The 27,410-nt window shown below is 52.2% G+C and overlaps 1 protein-coding gene across 15 annotated transcripts in view; it reads right to left on the bottom strand.

The window, feature by feature from the left end:
* Positions 1 to 1,136: 1,136 nt before the first annotated feature.
* CLEC16A (C-type lectin domain containing 16A) overlaps positions 1,137 to 27,410 on the bottom strand; it is a 238,351-nt gene continuing 212,077 nt past the window's right edge. For 6 of the 15 annotated variants that reach the window (XM_065537624.2, XM_065537625.2, XM_065537626.2 and 3 more), the window contains 3 exons: positions 17,382 to 17,546; positions 9,055 to 9,174; positions 1,137 to 4,984 (listed from right to left, as the gene is read on the bottom strand). In XM_065537624.2, coding sequence (XP_065393696.1) covers positions 4,629 to 4,984; positions 9,055 to 9,174; positions 17,382 to 17,546 — 641 coding nt within the window. In that variant the 3' untranslated portion in view covers positions 1,137 to 4,628. Of the gene's footprint in view, positions 4,985 to 8,969; positions 9,179 to 17,381; positions 17,547 to 27,410 lie in introns of all 15 variants that reach the window. The other 9 variants (XM_005591250.5, XM_074027763.1, XM_074027766.1 and 6 more) reach the window with 4 other exon arrangements.

Here is a 27,410-nt window from a genome sequence, read left to right as displayed (position 1 = left end):
GCAACTGGTCTTCCCCTAGAGGTCACCGGCAGGCAGGGCACTACTACCTGCCCTTGCCGGCTCCTCCCTCTAGCTACCGTCAGGACGCTCCGGGCCTGTTGGGCATATCCACTGGACCCTGTGAGGCTTCGCTTCATGGCTACCGAGTGGGACCCTCCCGAGGCTCTGGGGAAAATACTGACAGCAGCCGGTCTACGCACATCACTTCCAACCGCTGAGCAGGGGATATACAGACATGCTCTGGGGACACCAGAGACGCGGCCCCAGCCTCTCAACCAGCCCCAGGCGACCCCTGGGTTTGAACCTGGGCTGGGAATGCAAGGAGGGAGGAACTGTCACCCAGCAGGTCTCAGACATGTAAATGCCCACAAGGCCTGAGACCCGGGTGAAGCGGGGGCATGGGAGGGCAGCTCTGCCCTGGGCAGTGGCTTCCTCCTGTTGGCATAGCCCCAACCCTTGGCATGCGGTGAAGGAAAGGGGTTCCTTGTTCACTCTTTCTTGACTCAACTTGGTTTTCCTCCCAAGACCCAGAAGTTCCTGGCCATTTCTGGGTAGGGTTTAAGCCGGATGGGCAGATTTTAAGAACCTGCGATCCTGTTTCCAGGGATTTCTGGGTTTCACGCTGGTGGACGTTGGTGTTTCCGAGTCATGCCCACTCCAGCACTTCACCTGACTCTGTCCTCGGTGGGGAGTCTTCCTGCTTCCCTTGGCCTAGCCTGGCAACAATGCGGCTGCTCGCTACGCTTGTCCTGCAAGGTAGGGCTTGGCTGTCCCACTCCACGGATGCAGAGCCTGAGGCCTGGATGGGCAGCCACCTGCCCAACAGGGAAAAGATGCAGAATGTGGACCACGCTCCCTGCACCCAGCAGAGGTAAGGCGGGGACACTTCCTGATGGGGCCGACTGCCCCTGAGCAGTTATTCCCGGTCTCCGGTTAGTATGAGCCCCGACAACCTTTTAGGAACCCAGGGATGGGAGGGAACTTGGCACAGGGAGGAGGGAGAGGGAGGGGCTCCAGCCACCACACCCCTGCCAAGCGGCTGCGCCGGGATGAGGGGTCATTGGCTGGGAACCTTCCCCTGTACCAGGCCACGGCCTCCTGCCACAGCCCCCAGGAGCAGCACGCTACATTCTTGGTAACTTTTTTTCTCTTTTATTGCCAAGTTTAAATTTACAAGGAAGTTCCAGTTTTCATTTCCACCCTCGTGTTCAGTACCCATGAAGCATGAGTCACGCTGGCGAAAGGAGGTACTTCCCTAGAGCGGTCCCGAGGCTCAGCGGCATAGAGGTTTTCCAACCCTCGGTCCTCACTGAGACAAAAATTATTTACATATTTTTAGTTCAAGGAAACATAAGGAACTCGTACAGTGTATGCCCAATGTCAAGATGACTACATTAAATGCTTCAGATTTATTTATTGCATCTAGACAAGAAGATCAAAATCAGTTCACCCCACGCCTTTTCAAAAAACGGTGCATCTCAGAGACCTTGGAGGAATCTAGCGCGTGTCTGGCAGGGCTGCGCTTCTTCACCTGCCCCTTGGGTTGCTTGTGAATGCCAGCGTTTGGGTCATGGGAGGCTGCCAAGGCTGGGGGAGAGGGACCAGGTTGGGAGGGCGGCAGAGGAGGGGCTGCTCACGGAGGCCTCTCCTCCCAACCCTAGGCCATAGCGGAGGCTGGCCCTTCTGCCTGGGGGAGCACCTCAGCTGGCCTCATCTGACCTGCTGGGACAGGTACCTCCCACGTCCAGAAAGGGATGAGCACACCTCCACAGCAGCATTCAAAGCCAAGGTTTGGGAGTTCCTGCGGCCTGCCCTGCTCCCTGACTTGGCAAACCGAGCCAGACGGTGCACAGTGGAAGGGTGGACCAGGGCCTGGGCCATAACTCTAAGTGCTCTCTGCAGGGACTCGGGGGGCGGGCCAGTTGGGTCTGTGGGGGCTGACCTCAGATCTCTGAGGCTATGACCTGAGTGTCAGAAGCCACAGCCCCCGCTGTGGGCCTCCTCACCCTCCTGGTTCTTCCTCCGGGTGCCAGGGACCCAGCATGTCTCGTCTGGACTGGCCTGTCTGGGAGTGCCCCAGCTATGAGGTTTGCGGGGAGCTCCTGAAGACACAGCTGTGCCCACTGCCGCTGAGACCTGGATGAGGTGGGGTCCTTTTGAGCCAAAATGGCTGGTGGCCTCCAATGGGCTCCCAGACCTCCTTACATAAGAAAAGCTTCTGGGAGCCCTGTTTATAGGAAATCCTCACCCCACATACCTGGAGGTACCCCCAGAGGCAAGTCGCCAGCCCCAGCTGAAAGAGGCCCCTGAGAGCGACCCTGCAAGCCTGCACGGGGGAACTGCCGTCCTTGGCCAGGGATGCAGGGTAGAAGCCCTGCCCTGAGCAGTGTCTTATCCTCTGCTGGTCCTCCCGGGCATGCTGTCCAGCCCTGGCCAAGAACTCTCTCCTTCAGTGCTCAGTGTTCACAAGGCCAGTTGGAGCCCAGAGACTTCCGATAGCAGGCTGGTGGCCCACCCATGTGGCGTGGAGTGAGCTGCAGGCTGTTCCTCCCAGTCATGCCTTGGGGCGGGGCAGCCACTTGCCTTCTCTAGTTTCTGCTGCCCCATAGACAGAGTCATTTCAAAACCAGAAGTGCATGTCTCAGGGGCTAGCCAGCTTCGGCCAGCTTGATCCTCTCCACCCCTCTTGCTCTTGCAAAATTAAGCAACACACAGGCTGCCTGCTGGGTGTGGGGTATCCCGTCTCCTGATGCTGTGGTCCTTCTCCTCATGATGGTCTTCCCCCTGCCCTACTCTTCCTTCCTTCTCTTCCAGGGACTCTGCGCATGGCCATGGTGGTCACAGTTTGCCCTTCCTTGGGGTTTCTGCCCACGTGGCCCTCTTTCTGAGCTGTGTCTTTTCTCTATTGAAGCAAAGGTCCTTGTACCTGCAGCCATGAAGGCTGGGTGGGCACAGCTACCCGGAGGGCTTCTGATGACCCATGAAGGCTGGGTGGGCACAGCTACCTGGATGGCTTCTGAGTACTGAGGCCTGCCCCCATGGGCGCCACTCCCCCTCCTTGGCAGGACTGTGTTTCCTTCAGGAGGCTGAAAACTGCCCTTGGCAGGCCGTGCCGGGACACTGGCTTGGCGGAGGAGATAGAGACTGTGTTCCTCTAAAATGCAGGGGGTAAAAGATCTCAGCGCGGCTACCCAGGCTACCCCATGGCCAGGCTCCGGCGGACACCTAACGCCCCTGGTGGGCACATCTGCGGGCAGGTCTGGAGGAAAGTTGTGGAAGGTCTCACCAGTGACTAGAGAGGTGAGGGGCCGCTGGCCCTGGTGGACTCGGGGAGGGTGGATGACGGCCCGGGCCGTGAGTGCTGTGTCCGGCTCCCAAGCTGGCTGAGTAGAAAGGAACATCTTGGGGGCTGTCTGATGCATCTGGGTCCTTGCCTGTACACACTGAGCCCGAATGGGGAAGGGAACCATGGGGTTTTAATTTCAGATCAGCAGCAGTAGCAGAAAGGGAGAGTCACAGACTCAGAGCTCTGGGGACACCACGCCCTTGCAGCTGGAGGGGGGCTGGCTCTGGGTCATCTCTCGGCACACGTGGGCACACAGAGTCGAGTGGCAGGTGACGCTGAGGGTGGCTTCCTTTGATTTCCATCATGGCCACAGGGTCTGCAGTCTTCACAGTCCCAAGTGGTTCCTTCTTAGAGATGGCAACACTGAAGAAGATGCTGGAAGCTGTCTCTGTTTGGTTTTGGTGAAGAGAAATGAGGAAGCGTCCTGAGTGGGGAGCTGGCTACATTCTTACTTTTCCTGGAGAAATCTTTCCATGATGGGAGGCCTCTCGGCTGCTACGGCAGAAAACCGTCCAGCCCTCTCAGCTCTGTTTGTACCTGAGAATACATGTATCTCCCTTGTTTTTGTTTAAAAAATAATCTAAACTTTCCAGGTAGGTACTTCATTATTCCACAGGTTTGCAGAGTTAGTGAGTAACAAAGAATCACTTAAGTAAATGGAAAAAGCCACACTAAGAACTCTAAAACATCAGGAAAGGTCCAGTGAAAATGATAATGAAATCTTAACTGTATTATTACACTTTTCACATGACATCAAACCTTAGTGCTGATGTTTTTGGACTCTTTTTTTAAATAGAAGTTTTAAAAATAAATGTTCACCTGCTGCCAAAAGCGGAAATAAATATCCAAAGGAGATGTTTATCTAAGTCTGCTTTTCTACAAATTTCTACGTACAGTGACCTGGTCCAATTCTTCTGTGCACACTGGGGCTGGTGACAGAGGAGCCATATGACAGAGGAAGCAAGAGGTGCCGGTGGGTCCTGCCACCTGGGGCTCAGAGACACGGAGCCCAGGCAGCTCCCTGAGGTGGCTGGTGCAGTCATCTACATTCGCCGGGGTGTCTCCGCTGGTCCCAGCCTGCACGTGAAGAGATGCAAAGTGAAAAAGGAATTCAAGGGCAACATGGCCTTCTTCCCATTCAAGGGAGCGCAGGGATAGGTGGTTGAGATGGCTGCTGGGAGCTGCAGAGAACGGTGGGTGCTCCCAGCATGTCTTGCCAGTCAGCGGCACTGGGGTCCCTACCAGCAGGGCCACACACACAAAGGGAGGCCCCAGCACTGACTCAGTCCTCAGCAGGGCCCACAGGCTCAGCACATGCAGCCTCTTCGCCCAGGGGCTCCGTGCAGGCGGCGGCTGGTGTGGACAGCGGGGGGATGCCGGTGAGGCTGCGGAGGCTGTGGGGGTCAACTGGGGGGACAAGGGTCAGCGACTCGACGCTCAGCGTGTCAGCCGTGTCCTCGCAGAGCAGGGAAATGGTGGGCTGCTGGGCAGGGACGAGGCTGGGGGATAGGCTGGCTGTCTCCACGGCTGCGCTCCTGGCCATGTTCTTGCTGGGCTTGGAGTCTGCTTCCGTTTCGTTGACGATTACCAACTGGTCAGGAAGGTGAGGCTTAGGCAGTTCTGGAGTCATGGGGGCATCTGGATTGGGGGAGAGAAACCAGAAACACACTGAGCCCTTGAGACATCCCGTTGCGCTGCGCCCTCTGCTCCCATCCTGAACCGTGGCCCTGGTGAGCTAGGTGGGAGGTGGCTGGCTGGTGTGAGGGCTCAACGTGGCTCCACTCACTCCTTTTGGGGACACAGAACCTGCAAAATCCAGTCTGACCTAGGCCTGGGGAAAATGCAGCAGGGCCTAGGGTTACCCTGACTTGTGATATGAGGGGAACATTTAGGGCCTGTGCAAAATCAGCATGTGGATTTTGTGCAAAAGCACAGCACGTGCAAAAGCACAGTTCCTGGGTGCAGAGACCTCGATGACAGGATTTATGTGTGGGCAAATCTCAGGCCTGCCGGATAATAAATACTTGTTTAGGAAGTAAATGGGCTTGGGTGTGCTCGTAATGTCAGGCCATTTCCAGAGTATACATTTGATGACATTTACCCAAGAGGAAACCCACTGCAATATTTAAAAAAAAAAAAAAAAAAAGAAAGAAAAAAAGGAAATTCTGTAGAACTTTTCAGCTTGCAAAACCAAAACAAAACCTTGGCCTGCCTCCTCCTCCTCCTCAAAGTGCTGAACCAGCACCCACCAAGGGGCTGCTGTGGTTAGTCAGGCCATTACTGTCCCGAGCTTCCCGGCGGCGGCCACTGAGAAACCACGCCAGGACCAAGGCAGGCGAGGTTCCACCCAATGCAGTTATTCTTAGGGCAGCAATTTCTTTTCTTGGTGCTTTTTTTTTTTGGCAGAGTCTCACTCTGTTGCCCAGGCTGGAGTGCAGTGGCGTGATCTTGGCTCACTGCAACCTCCACCTCCCAGGGTCAAGTGATTCTCGTGCCTCAGCCTCCCGAGTAGTTGTGATAACAGCCGTCTGCTGCCACATCTGGCTAATTTTTGTATTTTTGTAGAGATGAGGTTTCACCAAGTTGGCCAGGCTGGTTTCAAACTCCTGACCTCAAGTGATCCGCCCGCCTCGGCCTCCCAAAGTGCTGGGATTACAGGCATGAGCCACCACGCCCGGCCCTTGGTGCTTTTCCAAATCCTACAGACACACGGTGGCCCATCTGCCTTCTAATGATGAACCTGCCTGAACAGAAACACCAGATGCAGCTGGAATTCATCGTGGAAAACATCTTCCAGCACTTCAGACGCTGGGTGTTTAAAAACATTGAGAAGACGAGAGTGGGCATCCTGCTTGGAGAGTGAATTCTCATTTGCACAGAGCTGGGGGTCCCCAAGCCATGGTGGGAAGTGCTGACGATGCCATATCAAGCTAAGAGTGACAGCAGCCTGGGGCCCGGGAAGCATGGTAGAATTTTTTTTTTTGTTCAGCGTGATTCCAGTTTAGTTTTTTATTTTCTAAGTCAGGCCAAAATAAAACAGAACAGCAAACGGAACATAAAGCAAAATAACGGAAAAACAAAGAACGAAATAAAAGCAGGCAGCATATAGAAAGCGAAGAGGGAGAGGAAGAGAACTCTCATCACGGAGCGAAAGCACAACAGACAGACTGGATTTCAAAGCACACACCAGCATTTCTCCCCACAAGACTCCGGGCAAGATGAACTCTAAAAGGTTCCAATTCATTTCATTTCTTTTGTCTGAGACGGGGTCTCACTCTGTCACCCAGGCTGGAGTGCAGTGGCATGATCATAGCTCACTGTAGCCTCAACCTTCTGGGCTCAAGCAGTCCTTGAGTACTCACTGCCTCAGCCTCTTGAGTAGCTGGGACTACAGGCCCGTTCCACCACACCTGGCTAATTTTTAAAATTTTCTGTAGAGACGGGGTCTCGTTACGTTGCCCACGTTGGTCTGGAACTTCTGGGCTCAAGCAGTCCTTCTGCCTTGGCCTCTCAAAGTGCAGGGATGTGCACAGGTGTGAGCCACAGTGCCCAGCCCAATTAGATTCTTCCTAAGGCCTTTTTTTAAAAAGAGAGAGAGAGAGAGAGAAGATCTAGAGGAAACCATTGCATGAGGCTTTGGTCCTCGCTCTGGGAGGGTGGCAATGGGCATCAGTGAACACTAGTGGAAAAAGTGATTTGAGGTGTGATTTGAGCCCAGAAATGCTGAGTAAACACTACATGCGAATTCTGGTTTCTTTGAATTTCAACTAATTTGCTCCATTCAGTAAGGAGGCTTGTGGTGCTGGGCTGGTTTCAGCTCAGGCGTGCACCCTGACCTAGCATGATCTGCCTGCTATTCCTCAGAACCTGTGGTTCTCTGAGCAGGGCTCACCTGCTCTGGTGGCCTCTGCCCTTGCTTCAAATGGGCATGAGCAGATCTATGACGAACTCACACACATGTGGATCCACACATAAGTTTCGCTGCTGAGGAGACAGTTTAGAAATGACTAACTCCCCAAATGGTACTGTCCTACCATCTGGAGACAGAGTAGCCAAACGTTTCCTTCATGTTTTCTTAAAATTTCTATGTAAGTGTTTTCTCTCTTTGCTCAAGTCTGCATTTGCATGCAGATACTCAAAATGCTGGCCAACTTCGTTCTCTGCTCCTTAATGGGGTGTTTGGTGATGAGAATAATCAGGGATGTGGAAACCTTGTAGGCAAATATATCAAAAAGAGTAAACCAATTAACAAACAATAGCACGCGCACAGAACTGTTTCTTCTTCAGGAAAAGGACCAACAATTTTTATTAAAAGGATTCGTTTTCCCCCTAAAGGTAGCCTCTTTTTTAATAGGAAGAAAATAACCCCTTCTTACCCATTGCCTACGACCTGGCCTTGTTGTTGTTGAACTGCTTCCTGAACTTGATCTACACGTGTATCCAACCAAGGGAGGTAAAAAAGGAGAACTCTGCCAGGTTTTCACTGGGGGGATAATTACCCAGTGAGGACACATTTTGTTTCTAGTCAAGCGCTGAGCTGCAAAAGTTACTGGTGAAGCCCTGGCTTCGTGCTTGCTAGTGTTTTTGAACTCGAGGGCCACAAGTTGAGGCCAGGCCCAGGAAATGAGGGATTTGGAGAAAAGTCTGACTTCCTGGCCATGGGCTGGGGAGACAAAGCCGAGGGGGTAATGGGACGTTCAGGAAGGCCATGTTTCCACGAGCAGTGGACAGACCTCCTGTGGCTGTGGCCTGTGAGGACACCAAGGCAGCAGGTCCCCCACATGCCTGGCCAGCACCTCTGAAACTGATCTGCAGGTCTAGGATGGGGCCTTAACATATCCTTGTCAAGCAAGTGGTGACTTCCAGCAAAAACTTGGATTTGTTGTGCTGGGCTGGGAAAAGGTGGGGCTGAGTGTTGTGGGGAAGAAAAGGATGGTACCTATAGAACAAGTGCAGGGCAAAGCTCAGAGAAAATAGGATTTCAACACAAAAGAAGGCAAAGGCTCCCAGCAGACAAGCGCAAGGCCAATGGAGAAAAGCGCATCAGAAACCAGAGAAGAAGCGTCACAGGGGAGGCAGCAGGGATGGTCCCAACAGCGAGCCAGGCTGCTGGGTGGCGGCCCATGGACTAGCCTCATCGCTGTGTGGGTGCTACTCAGAAAGGGATATGGGGGGGGGCCACATCCATCCATGTGTCTACGAGGGAAATGGCTCTTGGCCTTTGGTCAAAACAGGACTGAATTTGTCACTTATCTTAGAGCAAGGCCAGGGGAAGAAAGGAAAAAGAAACGAGACTTCTTGGTTGCTTTCTACAAATTCTCACTTGGCCAGCCAACTGCCGCCCAACCCCCATGGCCTAAACTGCGGGGACCCCTGGGGGACTTGGCGGGAGCATCTGCTTCTGGCCCGGGCTGAGCCTGATGCTGCTGCACACTTCACAGAGGACAGCGTTTCCAGGCTGTACAGGTCTGGCTCAGAAGGACCGCCGTGAAGGTCAAGGGCCGGGGATCTGGTTTTCACATGAGGTGAGGCCAGAAAGGGAGCAGGGAGAGCCAACTTTGGGGGAAACTGGGGAAGTGCCGCCTTGGCAAACGGCTCTGTGCTCAGGCCCAGCTTGGCCCACCTTGCCAGCGTGGACCCTGCCGACTGTGGAAATGCAGCATGGCGAGTGGACGTCGCGGCCCGAGCGGCTCCCAGGGGAGACCTGCCTGAATTGACTGTGCGTGAGGTGTCGTGGCAGCCGCCGTTCGGAGCACTAAACCCAGTGGCCGCCATGACTGTCGGCCTCCGACAGGCTGAACACTCGCCGGCGTCCTTTCCTGCCACTTCTGACTAGAGGGAAAACACAGCGACAGATCATAGAAAGCCTTTAACAATGGGACGGCAGAGGCGACATGGAGGGGACACAGAGCAGCAGTGGACGCTGAGCACTGACGGCGGGGGAGACTCGTGGGGCAGTGCCCAGCATGGGCTTGTGGCCACCGGAGCATGGGGTGCTGGCCCCTCATGCAGAGAAGACACCCCCCATGCAACCCCCAGGACGAGGCAGGGTCAGGATCACTCAGAACCAAGTTGTTCACTCGTGCATCTTAATCGGGTTAGGGGCAGAGAAGGTGGGGTCCTGTTGGAAAGGAAAGACGGGTTCATCCGCAACATCTAGTCTCGGTCGGAAGCCTCAGGGGACGGAAGAACAGAATCACCTGTCGGTTTTAGACGTGGCCCAGGAGTTAGGACACGAAAACCCTGCATCCTCAGGACAGCGTGAGGAGGGCAGGGTGTGTGGCTGGAGGACTGGTGTCAGACCAGCTAAGTGAATCAAGCAGATTTCTGACCCCAAGTGAGGAGGTTCTTGGTGTTACACGCTGACGCCAACAGCACAGCTCCGAGTCCTGGGAAAGCTCAGATGCTCAAGGCGCTCCACGAGCCTCTCCCTCAGCCACCTATCTGGGCAGTGACTTGGTGACCCGTGCCTTTGAAAATCAAGACTGAACCACAGCAGGAGAGCTGAGACCAGGTGCCAGGTGGCCGAGTGGGGCTTCTAATTGGCTGAAATAAAAACGTCAGGAGCATCTCACTGCGAAGGGAGAAACCACACTCTCAGAGACAAAGGCGGGTGAACACACAGCTTGAAAGTGACACCATAGAGCACTACAGTATGAAGGTCCTTAGATGCCACTGGACTATACACTGAAAAATGGCGAAAATGGTAAGGTTTATGTTATCCGTATGTTACCACAATAAAAAAGGATGATGCCACAGAGAAAACTGAGGAGAAAAGGGAACATACCTTACTTGGGGTTTCTATCCTTAAAACTCCAGCAGGACAGTGGTGACCGAGTTCAGTGGCACGCGGGTGGGTTTCAGGCCATCTGACTCTCAGTTGGCCCGAATGGGAGGTGTCATGGGGTGAAGGGGGCTCATATGGACACAGGCACAGGGGTGGGTCCACATGGGAGGGAAGCCAGGGAAGCTCCCTGTACTGGGCTGTCAACAGCAGCCAGACCCGTCTTTCTTTCTATAAAACCTCAGGGGACAATCGAGCTGGCCATGGCTCATAACCCAATGTGGTTTTGTTTGTTTGTTTTGAGACAGAGTCTCGCTCGGTTGCCCAGGCTGCAGTGCAGTGGCATGATCTCGGCTCACTGCAACCTCTGCCTCCCAGGTTCAAGCAATTCTTCTGCCTCAGTCTTCTGAGTAGCTGGGATTACAGAATGCCTGCCACCATGCCTGGCTAATTTTTGTATTTTTAGTAGAGATGGGGGTTCACCAAGTTGGCCCGGCTGATCTCAAACTCCTGACCTCACGTGATCCACCCGCCTTGGCCTCCCAAAGTACTGCAATTACAGGCATGAACCACCACACTCGGCCCTTTTTGTTTTTTAAAAATGAATATTTAATTACACCTACTATGTGCTCCCCCAAATTAAAATAAATAAATAAGCAGGCTGACATTCATGCTGTTGTCAGTTTTGAACAAACGGTTTTCTGTCTTCCCAATGTAGCTCGCGTGGAATGTATGTGAACTCCAAGTAATCTGGAGCTCAGAGGTGTGAGTGGGTTGTTTAAGAAACTCACTGTAGGTCAGAGTTCTTATCTGAGGAGATGGTTTTCCTATCAGCATCTCACCCAGAGAGTGTGAGTGTGTGTATGTGACTGTGTGCATGTGTGTGTGAGACCATGGACATACATTTGTGTGTGACTGTGTGCATGTATGTCAATGTGGCTGTGTATTTATGTGTGACTATGTAAGTCCATTTGTATATCTGTGACTGCGTAAGCATGTGCAGTGGCATATGTGTGACTGTGTATGTGTGGGTGACTATGCATGCTCATTTGTATATGTGTGTATGTGCAGTGACATGTGTGTGACTGTATATGTGTGTGTGACTGCGCATGTATGTATGTGTGGGAGTGTGACTATGCATGCACATTTGTAGGTGTGAGTATGTGTACTGGTATGTGTATGATTGTGTATGTGTGTGTGACTATGCATGCACATTTGTATATGTGAGTGCGTATATGCAGTGGCATGTGTGTGACTGTGTATGTGTGTGTGACTATGCATGCACATTTGTATATGTGAGTGTGTATGTGCAGTGGCATGTGTGTGACTGTGTGTGACTATGTGCATGTATGTATGTGTGGAAGTGTGACTATGCATGCACATTTGTAGGTGTGATTATGTGTACTGGCATTTGTGTGACTGTGTATGTGTGTGTGACTATGCATGCACATTTGTATATGTGAGTATGTATGTGCAGTGGCATGTGTGTGACTGTGTGGGAGTGTGACTATGCATGCACATTTGTATGTGTGAGTGTGTATGTGCAGTGGCCTGTGTGTGACTGTGTGTGACTATGCATGCACATTTGTATATGTGAGTATGTGCAGTGGCATGTGTGTGACTGTGTATGTGTGTGTGACTATGAGCATGTATATATGTGTGGGAGTGTGACTATGTATGCACATTTGTATATGTGAGTGTGTATGTGCCCTGGTATGTGTATGACTATGTGTGGGAGTGTGACTATGCCTGCACATTTGTATGTGTGAATGTGTATGTGTACTGGCATGTGTGTGACTGTGTGTGACTATGCATGCACATTTGTATGTGTGAGTGTGTATATGTACTGGCATGTGTGTGTGTGGGAGTGTGACTATGCCTGCACATTTGTAAGTGTGGCTGTATGAACATGCGCATTGGCATGGTGACTGTGTGTGTGCAGAAGTGTCACTGTGTGGGTACACAGTGGTATCCCAGAAGATATTTCTAATGTTTTCCTGTGGCCCCACATGTGGTTCTAAAATTGGGTAGTTTTTCACTTTCCCGCTGTATATTCTTTGCAAGTTCAGCTTCTCAAAACCATAAAATGTTTAAGGGGAAAAAATGCTGATTCCAACCCTGCAATTTTCTCACTAGGGACTGGCTGAGGCCTGCCAGGCTAGCTCTGCTGGATGTGTGGGCGACAAGATGCCTGGCTCCTGGACACGTCGTGGGGAGGGTGTTGGGCTCTCCCCACAGAGCACTGGAGGATCTCACCGCACTTCTCGAAAGGACTGGCCATTAAAGTGCCCTGGGGCACAGTTACTCGGGTCATCAGGGAGTTCAGTGTCGACTCTCCCTTTGGTCTGGGGCCGGCACTGAAAGAGCCACTCCAGGGCACCCATAGCTCTGCCTCTGGTGTGCGAATGAGGCTCAGAGGCAGGTGCTGCACCCAGAGGGAGCCTCCAGGTGACCAGGGAGCCAGTGACCCCTCGGGGCTGTCCCCTTCCCCCTTCCGGCTGAGAGTCCCTCGCCTGTGCTGGGCCTGAAGCTACCACCGGGCCATAGGCTGTGGCCCTGATGGGCATGGGGACTGTTCCTCAAAGGTGTCCTTCCCCTGCCCACAGCCTGTCTGCATTTGGGAAGACAGAATGTACAGGCAGACCCCAGGGAGATGGGCAAAAGGAATCCACTGGTCTCCAGGAGATTGTGGTTTCAGGCCCTGGTGGACTCATGTGAGACCCAAAGGCCACCTTCCTCATGGACCAGGGCCTCGCCAACCCCTCGTCCCCCGGCTGTCATCTCCAGCAATGCCACCTCTGGGAGCCTCCCGCAGCTGTTCTGTGTCAGCTGTGGGAACCTACTGCACCTTTCCTTTGTCACAGTTTGTAACTGCACGTGCTTCTGGGTGGCCACCTGATAGGCCTCAGCCACCCCGCCTGCCTGCAAGATCATGCTTTTTGCCACATTGTATCCCGAATGCTGTGCACAGTAGGGACTTATCCTAATCCTGCTTGCTTAGAAAAAAATAGTTCAGTGAGACAGGGAGTGGAGTGCCCAAACCCAGGGAAGATGAGATCCAGGGAGATGAGCCACTAAGAGGATGGAAGGCCACGTGGGGGCTGGGTGGGTGGAGGGACCTCTTGGATCAGCTCTCAAGTCCACAAAACCAAGAGGACAGCCTGAGCCTAAATCCTGGGAGCGAGGCTGAGGTCCCCACAGGAAAGTGAGAACATGTTTGGGATAAATGTGGGGAGTTTTCAACCCCAGGCAGGAAACCTAAGGTCCCCTGAGCTGGACACAGGGTGGAGGCGGAAAACCCAATTGAGCATCAGCTTGTTTCACTGCCTCATGTGGGATGAACCCACGTGGGCTCCCTGGGGTCCACTTTGTTACTGATTTTAAGAAAGCCCCAAGCCTTCCTCCCACAGGGGTTCACACCACCCAGCCTTCTACGGCTGGGGCTGCACATGTTAGCAGGCCTTCACGAGTGGGGCCGTGACTTTTCACTTGGGCCCTAGAGCGGCCATCCATGTTGGAAGGAGAAACACATTTCATGGGCTGCCTCCAACCACGATCCACACTGGGGCCCGGGTCTCTGGGACACCCTGGAGGTGCCTGAGACAGTCTTGGAAACCGCATCAGATATTCTGCTAGCTGTTTCAGAAGGGGGGCATGGGCTTTAGGGTTGCCAAGGCTAGGCTTCAGCTCCTGGCTCCTCTGCCGGCTAGCTGCATCCTCTGGGCCAAGTTGCACAACCTTTCTGGGCCCCTGTGTTTTCTACTGTTCAGTGTGAGGTGCAGCGTGGCAGGATTTAACAAGGGGACTTCTGCGAAGTGCCTACAAGCATGGTGTCTGGCACAGGCGGGCTCAATTTCAGGAGTGTCCACCTGGGACGCCACATAGCAGGTGCACACTGAGAAGGCCCTGCTGTGGCTACTACAGCAGGAGCCCATGCTGATTGGTGGGTGCCTGGGCCACAACAACTGTCAAAACAGCATGAAGGTCACTCGCAGCTTTCAACAACTTCCTTGAACAATTCAAGTGTTCAAAACCGTGGGCCAGAGCTATGGAAAACTGGGCCCGTCTCATCACTCGGGGGATGGCATATCTTGTGTACTTTCCCAACCAAACACCTGGCCATGCAAAGTGTGCTTTCAATGGCAAAGGAGGGCCAGGTGTGATGGCTCATGCCTGTAATTCCAGCACTTTGGGAGGCCGAGGTGGGTGGATCACTTGAGGTCAGTAGTTCAAGACCAGCCTGGCCAACATGGTGAAACCCCATCTCTACTAAAAACGCAAAAATTAGTTGGGCATGGTGGTGCGCATATGTAATCCCAGCTACTCAGGAGGCTGAGGTGAGAGAATTGCTTGAATCTGGGAGGTGGAGGTTGCAGTGAGCCAAGATTGCGACACTGCATTTCAGCCTGGGCAACTGAGCAAGACTCTGTCTCAAAAAAACAAAAACAAAAAAACGAAAAAACAAATCAATGGCAAAGAAGCCACTGGGGTTTGCTAGTTCTCACTTCAGAGGGTCTGGCAGCCGCTCTCTACAAGGGGGAGCTTCCCGGACTCTGGGAGGCTCCATAATCACAGAGACGGGAACGCTTCTGACTTAGCACTGTGCCCTCAAAAACCACTTTGAGGACAAGCTGCCCCTTGTGGGGGCTGCAGCTGTCTTCTGCTGTCTAGGCTGAAGGCAATGGGCGGTTAGGATGAATAAGCTTGGAGGAGAGGTCCTGGCCCACCCTGCTGCTTGGCTGGCCCTTCAAGGATGTCATCCCTGGTGGATCAGGGCCAGGTCCCTGGTGGGTGGAAAATAGGGTGAGCGAGCCATGCAGGGTGACCTTCCTTCATCAGAAGCCTGAATGCTGGGCCGCACTCTGAGCTGATGTCAAATCAGGCAACTGGCAGAAGGGCTCCCATCCCAACAAAGCTGTCTCCCTTCTCCTGCCCTTGGCTTTCTCTCCTCTGCGTCTTGGTGGAACAGCAGGCAGATGTTGGAACCATCTGGTTAGACCCATTCCTACAAGGAACATGGAAAGCCCATATGCTTTGTTCTGGGTGGACTGGGAGGGAGATTGCAGGGTGGCGTGGAAGTCTGGCCTCAAGACAGGGAGGAGCTTGTGGGCTCTGATGTGCTCTCCTGCCAGGGATCAATAGCTACGTCCTGAGGCATCCATAAGAGTAAAGCCCAGGCTGCCCGCCGGGCCCGGCCCTTCATCAGGTGAGTTATCTCAGTGTCTGCAGAGCCGGACAGGCAGGCTGGGCCTCAGGCTTTTACTGTCATGCTGCATAAAGAATGGGGACCTATACGCTCGTCTACGCAGGCATGCTGGGGATGCACCAAATGGGAGCAGACACCTCGGAGGTCCTGACTCTCACTTATCGACTGGGACTGCCTAGCCACCTGACAGCCAGGCTAAGAGCCACTGGATTTCTGAGATGAGAAGACACGGCGCTGATACCACGCAGGGGATGGTGGGGGTAGGGACAGAGGGGATGAGGGAGGCCAAGAAAAAAGAAACTAGCACACGCTGCAGACACCAGGCCCTGGGAAAGTGCAGAGTTGAAGCTTCAGGGGTCACATTCAGGTGGGCAGCCATATACAGAAGTCCATTTTTGATCATTTTTGATACTGTGGGTCTTTGCTTGTTTTAACTTTAGGCAAAGAAGTGTATGGCTCTTTGCTCACTTAGCTGTTGGCTGTACGTTCTTAAAAATGACAGAAAGGTGACTACAGCTATAAGGGGAAGGAAGTTTTCACTCCCAGTGCAATGGTAAACATGTGCGTTGGGCTGCCCATGCAGATACAGAAGTGTGCACACGCAGGCAGGGGGTGGATGCGCACACAGGCACATGAACACACAACCCTGTACGCCCACCCCTGAGCAAGCATGAAACCGGGATCAAGAGGGCTACTGGGGATGCGCCTTAGTTTCTGGAAGAAGCTCTGCCGGAATCTCCCAGCTACAAGCCTGGCAACAGTGGTGGCATCTGCTTGGATGTGCAGCCAACCTTAAATTGGGCTCAGAAACAGCTCACAAGGGGTGGTCATGCCCTGGAGCAGGTGCTGAGTGGAAGAGGATCTCTCAGTAAGGTGGCTGTGGGGTGACCTTCCTGCCTGGGCCTTGTGAAGTCAGTAGGAAATGGAGGTAACACTGTGTGTGGATGGGAGAGACACAGGTGGGTTGGGATACTCTGAGCCACAGCATGAACTGGAAATGCAAAAGCTGGAAGTGCCAGAGAGAGACAGGTGTAGGTGCCCAGGGAGATCTTGGCTCCTGGTGCTGACAGGATGGTGACCAAGGGCCCTTGACCTCTCTGGCTCTGCAGTGGCCCGTGTCTTCCTGCCATGATCCATCAATCCAGAACTTAATGAGAGCTGTGCCAGGTGCCCCTGAAATATGATGAGTGAGGGCTCTGGAGGGGAACTTGCAGGAACAATGAAGGATACTGAGGGTCCCCAGTCAGAGGTGCAGGCACTTGGTGTGACCCCCTAGACCCATGGTGGGGGGATGCTGCTGGGGCACAGAACATCCCACTGGCTCAAGGCCATGGATGCTCATCTCTGCTCCTCTGGCTACAATTTGGGGCCATGTTGTTCCACAGGCCTGGTGTCTGTACTCCCCCACATCTCATGCAGTGAATAGCTCACGGCAGCCGAGAACGAGGAGCCGGGGCATGTCCCATTCCAGGCTGACTCCAGGGGCTCCCATTCACTCCCGGGTTCCCTCTGTGCCATGTCTGAAGTGGAGTAAGTTGAAGGATGGCAGGATACGACTTCATCACATCCTACCAAAGAGTGGCAAAGTGCATGCCTACTCGGAGAACCGGACCGCACCACATTTAAGGACAAAACTGGTATGTTACAGAGGAAAAAAAAATAATTAGCAGGAACACGATTCTTTTCCCAGACTGCAAACAATCCCCTCAGGAGACCCCTCCTTGTGACACTTAAGACTGTGGAGGTGATGATGGGGTGGGTTTAGGTGCAGCAGGCCTATTGCCCATCAGCTCTGCAGTCAGTGACAGCTTCGGTGGGGACCGGCCTGAAAAAGGAGCAATTCTTCCCCATCTGGGAGCTGACCCAGCCCGGAAGGGAACATCAAGTTAGAGGAATCTATAGAGGCTTCAGGTGCAGATAACCTGAGTTGCAGCATCCTTCAAGTGCTGTGACAAGGAGGACCTGGAGGTCAGGGGTTTTGGTCATGGCGAAGGATCGCGGGGTTCTCCCAAAGTCCCCATATCACTGAGTCACGTGGCCAGTACCTGCTGGGCTCTGGGCTGTGGAGGGGGTGGAGGACGAGCTGGTGCCTCCCGAGTCACAGTGGCTGGTGCTCCCGCTGCCGCTGGGGCTCCCGCTGGCGGAGGGTGGCGACTGCGAGGACAGGGACGGGGAGCTGTGCTGGTTTATGCACTGGGCCACGGCGAAGCCTGCAAGACAAAGTACCAGGTGACCAAGTGGAAGCAAAGAGCAGGCCTGGGGGCCTCAATTTCACATTTCCACTGAACAGCTCAACCTCAGTTCCTTGAAAGTCCTGCTCTGTTCCCTGGAACAGGCTGACCTCACTGGTCGTGGCCCTGACCCAGCCACATTTTGAAGCTATTTCAAAGAAAAGGTTTACTACAGGTTTATTTCAAGGAAAAGAGTACAACCAGCCACAGAGCTGAGTGTGGGGCCATGAGTCGTAAATCCGAGTGCCTGATACAGGCTCAGCAGTGTGCCAGCTGTGCCCCTGAAGAGGGACACACAGCCTCGTGGCAAGTTCACCCAGGGATGCTACATGCCCTCACGGTAGAGTCTCAGGCCTCTGCTGATGTTGCTCAAGGAAGGGCACTGGACCCACGCTCTGAAGTCATATCCGGGCAGGAGGAGAGTGCCCTGGACTCTCCTTCCAGAGAATTTGCTCTGCCCTTCAGGTTCTGGGGAAGTCAGGTTCAGGAACAATGAAAGCTCTGGCAAACAGCTAGTGATGATGGTCTCAAATGGCCCTCAGCATCTCCGGGACCTGGAGGTGGAGTGTGCCCGCATGTTTCTGCGGTAAACTGACCCAGCAGGGATGGACAAGCCTCATTTGGAGACACTCAGACCTGGGTGCACCCCTGTTTCCCACACAGAAGCACCAGACACATGAACAGCTATAGTGTTTCTTTTGAGTCTTTCCCAGCCACAACCTGGCGGTAGCATTACCTACCTCCACTATTGTGGGAATAAAATGAGAGAACTATTATCACACTCCAGCACAGGGTGTGGCACATGGTGACAGCTCAGTATACATGTTTGTTCATTATGTTTTTTTTGAGATTGGGTTTCACTCTGTTGCCCAGCCTGGAGTGCAGTGGTGTGATCTCAGCTCGCTGCAGCCTTGAGCTCCCAGGCTCAAGTGATCTTCCCGCCTCAGCCTCCCGAGCAACTGGGACTACAGGGATGTGCCACCACGCCCAACTAATTTTTTTTTCTGTAGAGACGGGGGTCCCACTATATTGTCCAGACTGGTCTTGAACTCCTGGACTCAAGTGATCCTCCTGCTTTGGCCTCCCGAAGTTCTGGGATTATAGGTGTGAGCCACCACACTTGGCTGATGTGTTCTTTACGATAAATCAAAGCCCCTTTTACCCGGCCCAGTAACCCCTCTTCTGGTGGACATTTGCTTTTCTGCAGGCCACAACTTCAGCCCCTAGGAGCTGAGCAGGACTCATGGTGATGGTGCTTCGTAGTACAGAAGCCACCCCAAACTGCAGTGGAGATATGCGGGGTGGGGTGGGGCGGGGGGCGAGTCCTTCTTCCAGCTGAGAGGGGATCTCAACCCTCCTGGTCATTCCCCCAAGACGAGCCACTGCTCAAGCGAATGCATTCACCACAGCCAGCCCCGGACCCCATACATGCCACCCGCCCTGCCTTAACCTTGCACGGTCCAGCTCTCTGCTGACACCACTTCCAGAAGGCCCTCCTGGCCCTGACCTCACCTTTCTTGAAACTCAGGAAGGCTGCAGGGTGTTAGCAGGGGTTGGCATCCTACAACCTGCTGCCTGCTTAGTAAGTAAAGTTTTATTGGAACAAGCCACGGTCCTTTGTTTACACAGACTATGGCTGTTTTCTCCATCAGCGGCAGAGTTGAGCAGTTGCCATAGCGACCACATGGCCTGCAAAGCCTAAAAGGCTTTTTTGCCAGGTTACCTGGCTCCAGACAGAAGCAGTGTGCCCATCTGGTGCAGGGGACGACATCCAGGTTATGGCACCAGAGAAGTCTGGCATTTAACCCTCCTCTACTCACTTCCCAGCTGTGGGACCTTGGGCAAGTCCCTGACATCCCTCAGCCTCCTTCCTTTCACCTACAGATGGGACCTGTGGCTCTGTCTCCCCAGCTTAGGGCTTAGCAGGACTCTTCTCCTGGCCATCAGGGAGGGGCTATTTGTACTCAGGTTCATGTGAAGCTGTTTTCATCTAAAGATCAGCTCCTTAAAAGGCAGGGGCCCTATTTATACCCCGAGTTGGGTTTTGGGGGTGACATAACAAGCACTGACTATAATGGCAAGCGCATGGGGCCCGGTGGGAGCAGGGTATGTCTCCAACCGAGGCGGCCATCCTGAGCACCAGCTCTTCTTGTGTGGAGGGTATTTCCTGCCCGCACCTACCGCAGAGGTCTGCTTGTGGAGAGAAAGGCAGGATGAATGTAGCTGGAGTTCTCAGGAAGAGGCACAATGTGATATAGTGTGTGTGTGTGTCAGGGCCCCGCTCAGATCAACTACGGCAAACATCCGGCAAATCCAAACACTGGGCAGGAAGATTCCTTGGGGACACTCAGCCGCAGCCTCGTGGAACCAGTTTTATAGCTGCTCACTTCTTAATCACTTAGAGCGGTAAACCCCCCAGTTTACAAGCTGTTCACTTGCCTCGAAAATGAATTACCCCTTAACAAATCAAAATGTCAAGATGGCTTTTCCCGAGCTGCCTATTTATCATGGCCATGAACAGAGGGCCAGCCAGGGGCGTAACAGAGTTGGGATTACACCTTGTGTGCTCCCGACAAAGGCCCTGGCCAGAACGGATCAACGACACGGCTGTTGCCAAGGTTGTCACAGGCCCATTCGAAGAAGACACGTCTTTTCTCTTGCCCTCTTTAAAGCCATGGTTTATTACAGCATCATACACCTGGCTTATTATCAAAAGACATCTGCAGTGGGACATGTAGGGTAGCAGATGAGAAGCTGGCACCGCAGTCAGGATGCTTAAATTCTTTTATTTTGGGAATGGGTTGGGATCAAGTCATAGCTTGGCAGTAAAATCTGCATGCACTGAGTTAAACAGAAAAAAAAAAAAAAAATCACCAACCTCCGATCCCACCCATTTGCAGGGTCTAGCTGAGCAGAGGTAACTGAACACCTCTCTCCCTCACCCGCTGCTACTACAAATTCCACTTCCCTCCTTTCCACTCTCTCTCCCTTTACCAGCGGCACTGAGACCAGAAAGCCACAGTGAGTTTTGTCTTTTTTTTTCTTTATTTTGCTGGATGCCCAAGGCCCCCCACCTGCAATTTCAAAGGGCTTTTCCCCAAATCAAGGTGGCAACACATCAGAGAATCAGGAGGGCGCTGGGCAGAATTTAGGATGGACGCCCATGGCCAGAGCGCCTTGTCCTCTGGTTCCCGCTTCACCCCAGCCAAGCAGTTCTTGATGAACTAGTTTTGGCGGAGGTGCCAGAGGCTTTTGGTACATGAATCAAACACACATGGGCTGCCAAGCAAGTGCAAACACACAGACAAGCCAGAGATCGTGCAACAAGGGTGCAGGCAAACAGGTCTCCCTGAGATCCTCTCCAGTGACAACAGTCTTGGCTCTCTCTGGGTATGCTTCAAGGACAGCCTGCAAAACTTGTATCAGAGGCTGTATGGACTTTCACAGCAACTGACCAATTCCACACCTGCAGCATGGTTTCCCATGCTGCAGACGACACTGGGTGGAACCACATGCATTTCTGCAAGATTATTCTACAAGGATATTCAGCATATTGGTGTATAGAACAGAGGACAGAAGACAGCTGGTATGTCCAAGAGTTGGGGAAAGGCTAAGTGAATTCTAATCCATCTAGATGATGAAATTTCCTGCTGCCAACCAAGATGCTGGTAAGAGAAGATTAGGCGTCGGGGGAAATACTCAAGATGGAGTCAATGAAAAAAAGTTAGAAAAAGCATGTCCCATATGTTCCCGCTCATGTAAAAAATTCATGCTCTCTTTCCCCCTTGTCCAGAGCAGAGAAAGCAGACTGGAGGGACTGAAGCTGACGCAGTGAGAGAACCAGGTAGTCATATTGCAGCGAATTGTTATTTTTTGTTCTTGCCTGAATTTTCCAAGACTCCTATTATAAACCTTATGTTAAACCAAAAAGAAAAAAAAAAAAGGGAGGATGATGGAAGAAATATAAGCTGCCTGGGAACTGGATAGACTCAAGCTCCCGATCCTAATATCCTCCTGAGATGTGTTCTGCCCTCTGAAGCTCTCTTCCCCAGACTCACCAAGAGCAGGGCCAGGCAGGCCACTCCAACAGCAGGGGGACCTATGCCCATGGTAAGACACATCCCCCACTTCCCAGGAGCCCCCAGTTTCATGGGGGGCAGCCCAGAGTCTTCCTGTTGCCCTCTGGCCGTGTTCTACCAGTTATTCTGGGAAGATGAACTAATGAATAACGCTCTGGCATTTGTGAAGCACTAAAATACCACAAAAAGGTCAGTCTTCTATTTTTAGGCCCACTGATAGAAGGAAAGCTGGGCTTGCAGTCAGAACCCCAGGTTTGAGTCCAAGCTCTGCCCAAACTGACACTGAGACCTTGGACACGCCCCCCTCCTCCTCTTCTATGGGTCTTTAAGCTTTCCCTACCAATAATCACTTTACCATGTGATTCAAGATTCAGAGCCAGCCAGCAGCAGCCCAGGGGCTTGCACACGAGTTTTGCTTTGCTTATTTACGTTTTATGTGTGTTTGTTGGAGGTACCACCATGGACACGTTGGGAGCTTTTACGCACAGACCTGGATTTCTGGTTTCTTAAAAAATGAAAAGATCTGGCTTTATGGGGCCCCATTCCTGCAGGACAGCACCGGGAGGGAGACGAGCATAGCTGGTTCCCTGCTCTTGCAACTTGCCTGGCCGTGTGGGCATTTGAGTTGATAATCTCTGCTTTTTATGACTAGATTGTTGGTCAAATCCACAGGACTCAGGGAAGTTGGAACCCCCAGAGACCTTTCGAGTCAAGGCCCTCCTACAACCCCAGAATCACTGGGTGTGTGTAGGGGGAGTGGGGATGTAGAAATATGGTGATCTGCCTCCAGCAGCCTAGGTCGGTCCTCAGACCTCCTAACAAGAACCACTTGCTTTCAACTTTTATTAGGTTGTTTCCTCAGTCTGGAGTTTTCTTTTGCTTCTTTTCTGTCTTTACAAATCCCTGCCCCATTCTTCATGGCTCACACAGCTCAGCATTAGCCTGGGAGGAGTCTTTGCATACGGTGGAGTTAACTGTTCTCTCCCCAGTGCTTCTGCAGCAGCTCTCTCCAGCCCTGGGGCCTTGATGGGTGTGTAGGAGTTGGCCTACCTAAGTAGGGCATAAGAAATTTGACTGCAAAGATGTTTAGGTATTTAGTGTGATGATTATCATTACATTAATAGCTAGCACCTAGAATCCTCTGGGTTAAGAGGGTTTTGTTCACTTTACTGGGAAGGCTTAAAGAAAAGGAAAAAGAAGAGGGTTTTGGACAGGGTTCTTGATATTGTTAGCTGTCTCTCAATAACCATTCTCCCTTTTGGCTGCAGTTACAGAACCCAGAAGCTAGGCGTGTCAAGTGACTAAGTTGTGACCAGTGAGATAGAAACGAATGTGGCATGTGGGATTTCCTGGAAAGCTCTTTAAAAGGAAAGGGGGTATACCCTCCTCCATTCTGCTTCCTGGAAAATGGATGCGATGGCTGGAACTCCAGCAGCCACCCTGAGCTATGAGGATGAATCACACATTAGAGACAACAGAGCATTGAAAAGGAACGGGCTTGGGTCCCTGACGCCTTTGTGTAGCTCTTGACTACAAGGCTTCTTTTACCTAAGAGGGAAATTAACTTCCCTTTGAATTTATCTTTACTATGTAGTTGAACTTAATCTTAACTGATACAGCTAGGGAAAAAACTTTGTTAATGCAGGGATGTGAGTTAAGTCCCCTAGGGACAAGGGGACGGGCTGGCTCCCAGGGTTTCTGGTGCAGAGAAAGCTACCCTATACCTGCTGGGTGGAATCTAGGTGTGGTGGGCTGAAGGGAAAGAGGGAAAGGGGCAAGTGAGGTGGGGAGGTGACCCGTCCCATGACCCCTCAAATCTTTAGGAAACACTTGGTCAACTCTTTCCCATGTGGTGCAAGTGGACTTTTTGGGCGGAAACCAGAGATGGGACTGAGTTTTTGTCTGGGTTCATACCTGGCCACAGAGATTACACACAACGGTTAAGACCCAGAAAGAGCGAGGCCCAAGAGAGACTAAAGGGTGGGAAGGGCTTGGATGTGTGCAGGCACAAAAACTAGTGGGCTTGCACCAAAGGTTTTCTGAATCTCCAAGGGAGCAGGGAAGCCCCCCGACCTCTGTGGCCTGCCTGGAGTTGGTGCTGCTTCGTGTATGGTAATTACTCTGAGGATATTGGCCATGTGACTAAAGTGCAACTATTTCAGGCTTAAAAAAAAAATCTACCCTTGGAAGATGTGAAAACTACCTGAGCTCATAGGGGATTCCACAGGGACCTTTCAGGGAGCTGAAAGGGAACGAACCCAGTTGGCTCTGAATTCAATGTGGGGATTCTCCACTCTACTCAAAAGCGCTAACCTCACCCTGCAGCCTCATCCCCTACAGATGTACTTACATACTACCTGTTTCCAGGAAGGGTGTGAGATGGCTTATATTTTAAAACCCAAGCCTAAATGCCATAGATACTAAATACTGAAAGCTACTAAAACAAAAAGTAAATAAGAGCTGAACAATAAAAGATGAAAAGTTATATCAGAAAGACTTTAAGCTACGGGAAGCTAATGTCACCATTTAACTCTGAGCTTCCTAGGAGCTAAGACCACAGGCAAAAAAACAGGTGACCTACATGACACACCAATTCACCCGCAAGGTTTCTGTCCCATGAAACCCTCCTGGGGCATGTCTTTAAAAGCAGCTTCCTGGGAGATACACCTGCCTGACTGCAGATGGAACCTCATTCTGCAAAGATAATGCCCTACGACGGCCCTTTTCAAATATTTTTTCTAAATAGTGAAATTCCAATTTATACATGAGATGAAAATGGAACTGCCTGGGCTGGCATGGTGCCTTACCAAGGAGGGGCTGCCCCTCCCCTTTCTAGACACTTCTGTGGATCCCACTTTTGAAAATCACAGACAGGGCAAGGCTGGCCAGCCAGGTAATGTAATGAGGGGCTGGAGGTAAAACGCTGGTGGTCCTATCTGTCATCTGTTTCCCCTTATTTAATAGACACATGCACACTGAGAAACCATTCTCTTCTATTAAAACAACAGTGCAGGCATGCTAATACATGCAGTCCATGGGACATTCAGCTTTTGTGTCAGGGAGATGGCAGGGACTGGTACAGACTGGGGCAAACCAGAAAGCCCAGATCCCAGCTTCTAACTGCTGTTGCATGAGAACATGGACCTCAGTATGGTCACAGACTCCAGTTCTTCAAGAAAAGCTGGATATCTGGATTTTGACATAACGCCTCCTGATTTTGAAAATGTTGACAGCTTCATTTATACTCCTTTTGAAAATTAAGAAGTGGATAACCCTAAGCCAGCCAAGCCAAGCCGTTTGTATGCAACCAGAGTGGTCTCCAGCCTTTTTTATTTTTCTGAGCTCTGTCATCTCATGTATAAATTGGAGTTTCACTATTTAGTCTCGCCCTGTCACCCAGGCTGGAGTGCAGTGGCACGATCTTGGATCCCTGTAACCTCCGCCTCCCAGGTTCAAGCGATTCTCCTGTCTCAGCCTCCCGAGTAGCTGGGACTACAGGCGTGCACCATCATGCCCAGCTAATTTTTGTATTTTTAGTAGAGACGGGCCACCATGTTGGCCAGGCTGGCCTCAAACTCCTGACAAGTGATCCTCTTCCCTCAGCCTCCCAAAGTTCTGGGATTATAGGTGTGAGCCACTGCACCCGGTCTCCAGCCTCTGTTTTTAACCCCAGGGTGTCTGTCGTACCTTGGGGCCTCCTTGACCAAACTCTGGAGATGGGTGGCTTTTGAGTCTGAGGTATGAGACCAAGACATTTAAGTCTCAGTTAGAGGTGTGTCAAAGAAGTCCAGTTTTCAATAGACCTCTTTTAGGAAAAAGCTCTAAGATTTGGACAGGAGAGCTGCCTGCCCTAAGAAAAACCTACACTTATTTATGGTTGTTGCAGATTGCAAAGCATAACATAAAACCCGCTGAGGGCTGATTCAGGAGAAGCAACCCATGCATTTTCCACAGTCTCTGCCGTGAATGAGGACCATGAGGCATGGGCGCCCTGAGCTTGCCTTTCATTAGCAAATTCATTCCGAGGCTGTGACTCAGGTTTCTGACGATGCAGCGTTCATATTTTCTCACCACCCATCACGATACTGGGAAACAGTAAAAAAATCAATCGGCCCTGTGACCTCGCACACAAACTGAAGACAGCAAAAGTGTGCATGGCCTTATTTCTCCCCTCGCCAGCTCCTTCCTTGGATCTGCCCTTTCACCTCTCAGTGCAGCCTGCCAGGTCCCTGGGGCGAGAGATGGGGGGCTGGGAGGTGACTAAGTCTGGGACTTCAGCTGCTGGTGGCTCTGGACAGACTGCGGCTTACTAGAAAGATCTGCAGGTGACATAGAACCTTCTCGTTCGTGCTTCTGACTCAAGGAGTGGCTCTGGATCCTACCGCCGGCAAGATGACAGCAATGCCCGAGGGCGGGCCGGGTCTAGGAGCTACTCAGTAGGGGGCTACCCTAGGAAGGCCACCTTAGGAAGACAGGGCACAGGGCCCAAACTACCCACGGCTGCTCAAAGAGCACGTGTTGGGGGCTGAGGAAGCAGGGTTCAGATTCAGGTCTAGCAACAGCACACCCACATGGGCCAGGTGAGGCCTGGGTCCTTGCCCGCGATTCCTCTTAGGAATCTACACAAAAACAAAAGCATCTACTGACATGTGGGCAGGGTTCAGATGGCAGTGACTCCAAGGGCCTGCAGGAGCCTTGGGGGCCCCCAGAAGTTTCCTCCCTCACTGCTAGGACCCTGAAGTTTGGGAAAGCTTCAGATATTTGCATAGAGACCCCCTTTTCAGTATCCCTTTAATAAGTCTCAAATGATTTACTGTTTCAGTGCACAAAACTCTGTGCTTTCGGGGCAATGAAGGACTTGCCCCCAAATAGTGATATCTGATTTTCTTCCTGTGCACTGGTGCTGAAGAAGCCACTTCCTGTCCAGCCCAGCGGGCACATCTACACATCAGGCACCTGGGGAAGGGACGTTCCTACGGTCTCTCTGGGCCAAGCCCGAGCCGCCACCATGGGCGACCCCCACATCACTGACTGGGCTGCACCTCACAATGCTTAAAGACTTTTTATTTCTGGTTGCTTTTCAAGGGATAACATGTCCAACATACAAAAATAGCTGGGAAATTGCAGAATCTTTTAGCCTATAGCTCTTTATCCATGGATAAATCCTCTCACATTTTAAGCACTATCCTTGAAAACCTGCAGAAAAGAAAAAATGGTCTTTCAGTATCTTGCTTTCTCTCTGTGTCATTTCTGTCCTAATTGTGCCCTTAGAAATGTTTTTGCAGTGGGTGAAGGTCTGCCTGTGCAGGCTGCCACCCACGGGGAGCACCAAGTCTTAATGCCTCTTTTGCTACCCGGGAGGGGGGCATCTGGGCTGTCTGAATGTGAGGAATGCGTGCATTTTACATGAGCACCTATCCATGCCACAGAGGGTTGGCTGGCACATGAGGGACACAAGTGGACCAGATCTTGGAATCTCTCGCAGTGATGCAACCTTGCTTTGGATTTCTAGAACTGAAGGTCGCCAGGGCTGGGCTTGATTCCCAAGGACCCCGTCCCTGCCTTGCCCAGCCCCTGCCCTCTTCCACTGGTATTACCGTCTGTAAATTAGCCAGCAAAGAGCTCCACAACAGTCTCTCAGCCAAGGCACTAGCAAGCTTGGGAGTGGCCATCTGGGCTGCCTCTCTACAGAGGCAGTCAGCAGGGCTGAAAAGGCAGCAGGAGGAAGGCGGGTTAGACAACGCCCAGGAGACTCCCAGGCATA

This window comes from Macaca fascicularis, chromosome 20 (genome assembly GCF_037993035.2).
Source record: "Macaca fascicularis isolate 582-1 chromosome 20, T2T-MFA8v1.1".
Lineage (NCBI taxonomy): Eukaryota > Metazoa > Chordata > Mammalia > Primates > Cercopithecidae > Macaca > Macaca fascicularis.
The sequence above is the reverse complement of the archived record's forward strand: the minus strand, read 5'-3'. Positions and strand labels throughout refer to the sequence as shown.